This window comes from Teleopsis dalmanni, chromosome 1, assembly GCF_002237135.1.
Source record: "Teleopsis dalmanni isolate 2A chromosome 1, ASM223713v2, whole genome shotgun sequence".
NCBI classification, from domain to species: Eukaryota; Metazoa; Arthropoda; class Insecta; order Diptera; family Diopsidae; genus Teleopsis; species Teleopsis dalmanni.
In genome coordinates this window covers 108,544,042-108,555,078 of record NC_051846.1, presented here as the reverse complement: position 1 = coordinate 108,555,078, position 11,037 = coordinate 108,544,042, and the positions used below count along the sequence as shown (strand labels likewise).

The following is an 11,037-nucleotide window of genomic DNA, read 5'->3' as shown; positions in this document are numbered from 1 at the left end:
GGGTTCTACAAGTTAGAGCTAAGCAATGCATCGATACCACCAGTCAAATTTAAGGTCTCCCAAAGATAAATTGCGTAAATGCTACCAACAGTTTTTAATGATCAGAGCCACAGGGATTTCTGAAGTGATTTTGTTGATAATACAAAATTCAACATCGAATCCAAATAAACTATTGACAGTCGAAAATATGTGTAAGACTGCTCGGCCATCAGTATATGACCGATTGCCACTGCCAACGCCTTGTGTTTACAATGCACTTTTCTGCTTACGCAAAGCCAGTTGCTTAAAATATCGCGTAGTGATCAGACTTACTTGGGAGTCTGAATCAAAAAGACCTCGGCGCAAGTCGACGTCGCCGAAGCTATTTAAGATTTGTATTAGTGCTGTTGCTAAGTTTACAACGCGATTGCCAATATTAATGAATGTCTGCATTGGATGGTGTGATCATTGATGCAAACGTGTTCTCGTTTTCAAGCGGCTGCTAGCCAGGTTTGGTTTTCCTGGTGCCTGAGGTGCAGTTTATGCCTGATGTGCCTGTGTTAGATATCCTGAGTTAATCTAATTAATGTTGTGTCTTTCTGTTTATGTTTCTGCTGCTGCTGTTGTTGTTGCTGATATTAATGTTGCTGTTGTTGATGTTTATATTTTTTAACTTTTACAAAAAGTAAAAACTATTTATTTGTTGTTCTCACAAATTATGTTAAAATAAAACACAGAGCTTTTGAAACTTTTATATTTCACGATGTCTAAAGTTATTTATTACTGTTCCAACAAAGTACTCAAAACATTTAATACTTTATCCGACTGGAATCCCCCCGCTTACAACACTTCACTACTTTATATTTTCTACTCTCTTCGTTCAAATTTTGAACTCATTTATTTTAATATTATCATTTTATTTTACGATAAATGGTTTTTATGGTTTTGATGGTTTTTCTTAGAAAGTTGTTAATGATGCTGAATAGCTGTTGCTTGACTGTATTGGCGGCGGTGGTGCTGGTGTAGGATGTGCATCATATGTATTCGCGAACTGAACTGTATTCTGTGAAGAAGGCGGTGGAGGAATTGGTGCTGCTTGTGCCACGTATGAATTAATATATTGAGTTGGCGTACTTTGCACAGTAAGAGGATGCGGATAATTCCTTATTACCGACTGTAGCCTTGGCTGGTTAGTTTAAAGTACGTTTATTCATTTTTACGTTGTAACGACACAAATTTACAAAGTAAATTTCTGTGCTACATAAAGCAAGAAGAAGAGAAAAACACAGTCTGTGTGTTAAATAACCGCCACCACTACACATAATATATCTAACAACTCACATGAAAATAACTGAAGGCGACTTAACTGGAAAATATAAAATTGAATTAAAATATTTATTTGAAATATCATGGACATTACCTGTGATCCTCGATGCCAATGCACCGCGGGCATCGCTACATGCAATGTGCAAATTCTAAAAATATACGGAAAAAAAATTAACTTTTTGTTAAAACTTTTATGAATGGAACACTTATAAACGCAACAACAATGAACAATTATTGGCGAAACATGTTTAAATTTTAAACAAATGTCTATTTTTTTTACAATTATATATAAATAAAACAAAACACAAAACAATTTAACACTCGTGGTTGTTCAATTTTAGTTTTATATGCGTAAACGAAAAACACAAAACAGTTTAACACTTTTGGTTGTCCAATTTTATTTTTATATGCGTAAACAAAACACAACAAAAAAAAAACTAAGCACGCCAACATCAATTTTATTTCTTTTAATATTTCTTTTCTTTTCACATTTAAGTTGATAAAAATATTAAAATCACAAAATATATATTATACCTCGTTTTAATTATTATTAAATTACTATTATAGATATTATTTAAATAATAAAAGAACCACACACAAAACACGGCACGTTGTAAAAAAGTACTAAAAATCACGGCGAAGCAGAAGAAGTGGAAAAACAGTAGAACACAAAGTTCAACTTCACGGCGAAGTCAAGTACAGCAAAGAATACCGGTACGCTACACCAAAAAGCTTCGGTATGCTCGAAATAAAAGGAGGCGCATTTCGTATAATAGAGGACTTGGTTTGCGACAAGTGAAAGAGCAAGTACTCTGGCTCATTGGGCCTTCTGGTAAATTTTACCAAAACTTGAAATTTTACTTTTCCTGAAACAAGTACACTGGCCTATTGGTCATCTGGCACATTGTGCCACAAATCTGGTTCTTTGAGTCAAACGTAGTGTAAAATTCCTTTCCTGTCTTATGTGTATTTTTTTTAACCTGGCTTATTCGGTCAAATAGTTTTTTTCACAGCACGGAGGAAACGTTTTGTTTATTTTTTTTTAACAACAGAAGAGGGGCTTAAGAAGTCACACGGGTTTTGCTAAGATTCTTTTAACAAGTAGTATATGGAGAAGTGGGAAATTTTGGCATCAACATAATTTTTTTTTATTTATTATTAGAAAGGTTTCCAATGAATTTTAATTAAACTTTGTTAATCATAAGATTTATGAAATAAATAAAGTTATATATATAATTTATACATATAAATCACGTTCTGTTTTCGTCTAAAACCAACGTCTCGGCAAAATTATAAATATATTGTCACGACTCTGGACGACGGCTGAGGATACCCCAGCAAAAACTAAAAATTTTTGAACGTCACCAAAAGTGTCGTTACAACGTATAGTGCATATTGTAAAAATAAGTTTATATTTTATTAAATGTCGTTAGATTTTTGTATTAATAAATAAAACAACTTTCCATTTTGCTCGTCATGTTAAGACTGTTTTTTATTTAAATTTCTTTCTTAAACCTAACATAGTTTCTTACAACTAATTTCCAATAGAATCTTATGTAATGGTTGATACTTATATTACTATCGTCTAATTGGTTAACCCAAATTAGACGTATATAATGTTTTACAAAAATAACTTATATACATTTTTTAGTTATATTATATTTCACAGTGGCACACATCTGGTAACCAACTGTATTGAGGGCAAATCATATTGCATGCACGATCGCTTGCAGTATGATCTGTGAAACACTTAACACAAATTCATGTGCTGAGCATGCCGCAATCCAAATTGTCAAATGCATATTAGAACAATTAAATATGCATACAAATATTTTGTCATAAAGGAATGACAAAATAGACGAGTCAAATTTCTGACTCATAAATTATTTCATACATGACAATTTAGGTTTTTCGGTCATGCTTGATATTTGAGTGTTTCGATTTGGTGTGACACATTAAATATCACACACAACGTATTGTGTGAGGTCATGGTTAATATGACACTACACCTGGTAAAATGGTGATTTAAATTTGATGGGACCACGAAAGAAATGTCTGTTGGAAGTTTCATTTTCCGTATCGAAAAAATGAGAGAGCAATACGAATTCTTATCACCAACTTTTCACAGATTTTCACTGTCTGGTATCGGGTTGCGCGGCTAGATGGTATTGGCAATAGATGAAAGATTATGCAGATGATAAGAATTTCGTCTATAATCAGTTGAAAAAGGAACTGTAGTGCCACTTTAGGTTTTGCGATAGTGATTATGAAATTATCAGGCAGATGATGGATCGTAGGCAACATGAACGCGGATATTCATAATTTGTCGTTTAGGCTTAGGAAGCAGATTCCCGAAAGAGAGTTAGTACAAATTATAAAAAGTTACTTAAGGGGGAATTTTGGTACTCTTGTGTTTTTGGCATCCGTTGCTTCGATAGTGGACCACATCAGTGAGTGCAAACGAGGTGAACGTCTGTTACAAGAAAATCGGAGAAAAGGGTCCAGTGACAGAAGTTCACTATAGGGATACCGTTGAGCCAGGAATTAGGGAGAACAAAATAGTGAGAGTAAAGGCTATTGTAGACAGCAAAATTAAACAACAGCGTTACAACTACGGATGTAATAGAAATTCTTCACCTAATTCAATAGGAGTGTATGAAAAAACAAACACAATTATTTTCACACACGCAAAAATTTATATATTTATTTAATTTACGAAAATTAGACTAGAATAACTTATAAATTACTTATATTTCGCGAAACAAAAAAGCGCGCACACCTTGACAAATCTCATATATCCTGCCCAGCTGGACGGGTACGTTCAGGATGCTCCACAAGCCTGCATATCTTCTGGATAGGTCGCATGCATTCGCCAGTTGAATGCTTGATTGTGACTACTCGTACCAACCCATCCTCACCTGGATGAAGTTTGATTACCCTGCCAAGCCGCCCATGTGTTGCTGGTAGATTCTCGTGCCGGATAACCACCACATCGTTTATGTTGATGCTGTCACCATTCTGATGCCATTTGGAACGTGGTTGCAAAGTTGAAAGATATTTACCGTATCATTGTCGCCAAAAATGCTGTTGCATTTGACTTAGTTGTCGCCAGTATGATAATTTGTTGCTAGGTACCTTGCCAATGGGTTCATCTAGCACTGCCAGTAAGGATCTGCCAATAAGGAAATCTGCAGGTGATAGAGCTATCTTGTCGTCACATGTGTCATGCAATGGTATGAGTGGACGTGAATTCAAGCAAGCCTCGATATGTACAAGTAGAGTATGTAGCTGATCATAGTAAATCGAATGGGTGCCAACAATGCGTAATATGTGCTTCTTTGCTAATTTAACGGCAGCTTCCCATAGACCGCCTTGATGAGGTGCGCCAGGTGGTAGAAAATGCCATTTTGTACCTCGATTTGCCAATTGCTGATGAGAATATTCATTATGCCAAGCCTGTAAGTAAGCGGCCATTAAGCTGCCTTGGCTACCATGCACAAAAAGATTGCCACTTAAGCCTTCTGCACGGTTCGTACGGCCTTGGAGCCAATTCGTATGTTGAATGGACCGCAATAGTGTAAGCTACATCTTCCAAATGGTGGAGATGGGGTGACCCGATCCTTTGGTAATGTCGCCATATGTTGTTTTAGCATTATGTGTTTATGCCGCCTGCAAATCGCACATGAGTGTATGCATTGCTTGACCAAAATGCGTGCCTGTAGAATCCAATATTTGTGTCGAATAGTATGAAGCATAATACCGCCATGAAGTGTGTCTTGATGCACCTGCCGTATTAAAAGCCTGGCCAATGTGCTATCCTTAGGAAGAATGATTGGATGACGCTGTGGCTCTGCCACCCTCGCATTATGCAGCCGGCCGCCTACTCGCAATATATTGTCCGCCGTGGAGTTGATGAATGGACTCAGTGCAATGAGTTTGCTGGATGTGGATATGGGCTGCGCCTTTTTCAGCTGCTTGATTTCCGCTGCGAAATATTTCGCTTGCTCTGCCTTGATGTGGTGATTTAAAGCAATGTCCATTTTTTGTATAAACCAAAAGTGCAAAGTGCATTATTTTATTGAAGAAATGATTTTGTATTTATATATTAATTTTGAATTTATTATTAGATTTACATTTATTGCTTATATTACTTATTATTTTAAGGTTTATTAATTTAAAACATGGGAATAAAGTTAATTTCACAATGTACTTGAAAACTTTGTTATATTAAATAGGTACATGGATTTAATAGAGAAAGAGTATTTGTTTCGAAATGTTATAAGTAAAGAGGATCGGTTCTACGGATCGTACTTTGAAAAAATTAAATATATCAATTTTGGACTACTTCATAAAATTTTATTTAATAGTAAGTTGTACACTAAGATTCGTTAGTAAGGTTATAAAAAGCAAATTAAATATTTTTTACAACAACATAAATTAATTTTGTTATTAGATTTCACTTAATTTTTTATCTTTAATTACAGCTAAAATTTAAAGAAGTTATTGAAATAGTTTAATAATATAATATCTTAATTTCTTATTAAAAAATATATAATTTTTATTACATATTTTTTGAAATAAATTTTCATTTAATCTTATTAATAACATTGCTGAAATATTTTTTTCACTTAAATTATATCTCTGCTTACTTAGCACAGTAGAAAGGGCGCTAAAATCCTGCTACCTGTTCAAGAAAATATTTTCTTAATCTTTCGCGTTTTTTAATGAATGTTAGATACTCTACCTAAGTGAATACATATTTCTGGAGAAGAAAAATATCTATTTGTGGCCCTCCCGTATTATCTTTTTTAAACTGTTGCAAAATTTATTAAACAAATACACCAATACCAATACCTGCTACCTGTTCAAAAAAAATATTTTCCTAATCTTTCGTGTTTTTTAATAAAAATTAGATACTCTACCTATGTGAATACATATTTTTTGGGCATAAAAAAATCTTCCTGAAATACGTTTTTATTTCTTTTAAACTGGTGCAAAACATTCCAAACAAATACTTTAAGTTCACTTACTATATTTGCATTTTAAAATGCACAAAGTATTATACAAAAAACTAATATTTTAAGTTAAAATACAAATAAGGTTAAGACAGTTATAATTTTTAGTTAACATTAATTAACAAAAATAATTATTTTAAATATTTGTTAATTTATGCAATTTTTAACATAAGGTACGATCCAAACGAACGCAAATATCAATTTTTTCAAAATTTGCAACAAAATAATATTTTCTATTTCAAACAAAATTGTGAAGTTCCTGTAATTTTTTTCCACCCTTGGGTGCAAGCGCAAAATCGCACATTTGTGCACGTTTGTGCAATCGCACATTTGTGCACGTTTGTACAATCGCACATTTGTGCACATTTGTGCAAACATAATTCTCTTCGCACACGAGTGTGCACATTTTTGTAAATCAGTCGCACATCACAAATGTGTGTGCACGAATCTGTGTGCACAATCATCGCTTTGTGCGATGTGAAATTTAAAATCGCACAACAAATTTGAGTGCGTGCATTTTTTTTCTTAACACCACAAATGTGCGTGTTTTAAAAATAATTTCCACTCGCACAGTGCAGTGTGCGATTTTGTGCACCACATTCCGAACTCTGATATAAACTTTAATAATTTTATTTAAAAATTTAAAACTTAAATAATTAAAAATAATCATAAAAACATACTGTAATTATATTGTAAAACAAGTGTATGAATAATAGCGCTACACGGCGGCACTCTCAAATCAGTGAAAATGGCCTAAACAGCTATGTAATGCTTACTTCAGATGACATCAAAATAAATAACCATCCAACAGCCAAACATCTAAACAAAACAATGTCCGAAGCAAATATAGCAAAAATAGCTAGTGAAATTGCCACAGCCAATAAAATTAAACTAAATAATAACTCATCACAATCGCTAGGAAATGATCAACCTACGAACTCGATGCAGTCCCGTAAGATTAATGAGCTTGAAGACAGCATAAAACATCTTACAGAAAAGATCAAGTCATTAGAAAAAGGTTGCGAATCTCTACTAAGAGAAAATGAAAAGCTTAAAGCTGAAAAAAATATACCAATTTCTGTTAAAAAGAAAACCAGTACTAGTGCTACAATTATAAACGCAGTACATAAGACCGTTGGGAATAACAGTAATTCACCCCAAAACGGTAAACGTGGGCGTTCTAGTCCTGTAAATGCACAGCGAAAAAATAAACAAAAAAAGCTTGATAGCTACTGGCTTGCAACACCTAACCGTTTTGAGATTCTAGACAACCCTGACGCTGATAATCAGGAAGAAACATCAGAACATGCGGAATTAATTAAAGAAAGTAAAATTCCTAAACCACCACCAATATTTGTAGCGGCTATTGGTAACATTCAACCATTGCGGGCACTGCTAAATGATGTGGCTCCAAATGAGTTTGTACTCAAAATTTTAGGTAATAATGAAGTCAAAATACAGCCCAACACAGCGGATATCTACTCAAAAGTTACCAAAGCTCTTGCAGAAAAGCAGACGGAATTTCATACTTATAAACTAAAGCAAGATAGAAGCTTTAATGTAGTGTTGAGGAGCCTACATCCATCAATACCTATTGATGAAATCAAACAAGATTTAATTAATTTAGGCCATGAAGTAGTCAATATCAGTAACATTCGACATCGTGTTACAAAGAAACCACTTCCTCTGTTTTTCGTTGGCTTAAAGCCCTCAGACAAGGTGAAAACAATTTACAACTGTACTGACTTGCTGCACACAAAAATTTCCATCGAAGCGCCTAAAAAGAAGCGCGAATTGCCGCAATGCACTCAGTGTCAACGATATGGTCATACAAAAAATTTTTGTAATCGTATGCCACGCTGTGTTAAATGCCCTGAAAACCACTTATCCTCAGATTGTCCTCGCAAATCCCCCGGTAATGATGTATGGTGTGTTCTTTGTGAAGGTAATCACCCGGCTAACTATAAAGGGTGCACAGTCTACAAACAACTCCAGAAAAAAGGGTTTTCAGCCCTACGTACGTAGAAAAATAACAACTGATGCAGAAAGGCCAAACACCAAATTGAATGTAACAAGCCAAACGTATGCAAATGTTGTTAAATCTAACAACATAAACACTCAAGAGCACGTAAACTCAGCTCAGCAAAACGATTTGCCTGAGCTTAAATCAATGCTCAAAACGGTTATGGAACAAATGAGCTCTATGCTCAACCTCCTAACCGCATTTGTCGCTAATACATCCAAATAATGAGTAGTCTAAAGATAGCTTTTTGGAACGCTAACAGGCTGACCCAACACATTTGCGAAATTAAGACTTTTCTTCTTGACAAAAACATTGATGTTATGCTTATTAGTGAAACTCACTTTACATCAAGAAGTTATCTGAGGCTTCCATATTACACAATGTACAACACAAACTATCCTTCTGGTAACGCCCGTGGTGGCACAGCAATAATCAAAAAAAATAATATTAATCACTCATTTCTCATCAATCATAATGAAAAATATCTGCAATCAACAGCCATATCAGTACAAGATATATATGGTGAAATAAGTATTGCCTCTATATACTGCCCACCTAATCAATCAATTAAAAGTCATCAATTCGCAAATTATTTCAAAGCGCTCGGACCGAGTTTCGTAGCAGGAATCGACTTTAACGCCAAGCATACTCATTGAGACTCAAGATTAATAACACCCAGAGGACGTGAACTATTTAAAACGATACAAGAAAGCAACCTATTTCACCTATCTACTGGCGAACCCACTAACTGACCGACAGATCTAAATAAAACACTAGATGTCATTGACTTTTGGATTTGTAAGGGCGTACTCATAAATAATCTAACCTTGCGGTCGTCGTTAGATCTTTCGTCTGACCACTCTCCTCTTCTGTTAGAAATTCTTTCGAATATCGTCCTAAAAACTCCAGAACTAAGACTTCCCAACAAAAGAACTGATTGGGCTATTTTCCGTAGTTACATTAGCGAGCACCTCTCGACACATATTCCTCTTAAAACTAATCATGACATTGAAACCGCAGTAGAACAATTCAACAAAATTGTACAAAAGGCAGCTTGGTCTGCAACTCCGTCTACACTGAATTGTAGGACTGTACATCTAGACAAGAATATCAAAGAACAACTACTTGAAAAACGTAAATTACGATAACGATAATAGGCGTCTGAATGTACCCACCAAAAAACTCAAAGCAAATCTAGAGGCAAGAAAAAATGCGACCACTGCAACTTACTTAGCAAGCTTGTCTCCCCTTGAGGCCACTGAGTACTCCTTGTGGAAAGCTACACGCATACTTAATGGACATACGACGCATATACCATCAATAAAGATAAGTAATAGGCTTAAAGTGATGCTGATAATACGAAAACTATTGCAGTACACTTTGGTAAAGTCTTTCAGCCACGCTGCTGTAAAAATAATCTGAAAGACTCTGAAGTTGAAGATTTTCTCCACATGCCGCATCAATTAGACTTTCCTATTCCTAGGTCTTTCACTCGTGAATTAAAGTGGGTCATAAAAAACAAAATGAAAACCAGAAAGCTCCAGGATATGACCTGATAACCGGAAAGGTGCTACATGAGCTACCAGATGTGGGTTTTAAGTTCATAAACAAATTGTTGAATGCAATTTTCACTTGTGAACACTATCCAGCTCAATGGATAGTCGCCCAAATCATATTAATTCCAATGCCCGGTAGTCATCCACGTAGAAATCATTCAGGATGCTGTGTAAAGCAGTTTTATCTCGTAATTTATCTGGGAGTTTATAAGAACAGCCAAATATGTGCCACTGGTTGTGCCTAATGTAAAGGTAGCCAATTGACATGTGCGAATGGGTTGATCGGATGATTCCCTCTAGGCCACTGCCTGTGCCTGTCAGTAACCATGACTTGCCTGAACATTTTCCCCACATCAGCAATTCTATTCGATGCTGCCTGAAGCGAAGCAAAAGGTTAAGTAATAAATCCTGTATTGAAGGGCCAGCTAGTTGTGTATCATTTAATGATATGCCATTCGATGTTTTTGCGGAAGCATTGAATACGACTCGGAATTTTGCTATGACTGCATGATATGGAATGTAATATGACTAAGATGGGTCGCCTGAATGATGCTAATTAGAGTGCATGTGACCAAGTTGTTCGTATTCGTGCATAAAGGCCACATATCTTTGCCTGAGCTCTGACTTGGATGCCAATTTTCGTTCCAACCGGTGAAATTGCCTGAGTGCCATCTGATGTGAACTGCCAAGTGGTGGAGCATCTGATGTAAATGGTATTTGTACATAATAACTGCCTTCATCAAAACGCTTATGTGTGTTCCTGAAAATGCATTCGCAAAGATCAAGTGCTGGTAGTTTATCGCCTTTAGCCATGTCAATTTCTTTGAATTCAAATGACCTGTGTAGAAGATCATCAACTCGCGCTGTTGGGTATCTAGTTTAACTAGATACTCTAGAGTTTTAATATATTAATTTTTATGTTGTACACCGCCCTTGTAGTCTGTAGTAACGGCTATGTGGCGTGATATTGGCACGCCATATAGTTGTTGCTAGATGTTTACATCAAATTTGTAGTCGGTAGTAACGGATATATGACGTGAGATTGGCACGCCATATAGTTGTTGCTAGATGTTTACATCAAATTTGGGCATGCGGTTTTTGTTTTTGAGATGGGGGCGTTAGTTGCTTGTGATGAGGT

General features: G+C 35.4%; 1 protein-coding gene across 1 annotated transcript; it reads right to left on the bottom strand.

The window, feature by feature from the left end:
• Nucleotides 1–4,371: 4,371 nt before the first annotated feature.
• Nucleotides 4,372–4,779, bottom strand: LOC119665482. Its single transcript, XM_038074704.1, has one exon. The coding sequence runs from the start codon at nt 4,777–4,779 to the stop codon at nt 4,372–4,374; it is 408 nt and encodes a 135-aa protein (XP_037930632.1).
• Between the last annotated feature and the right edge of the window lie 6,258 nt (nt 4,780–11,037).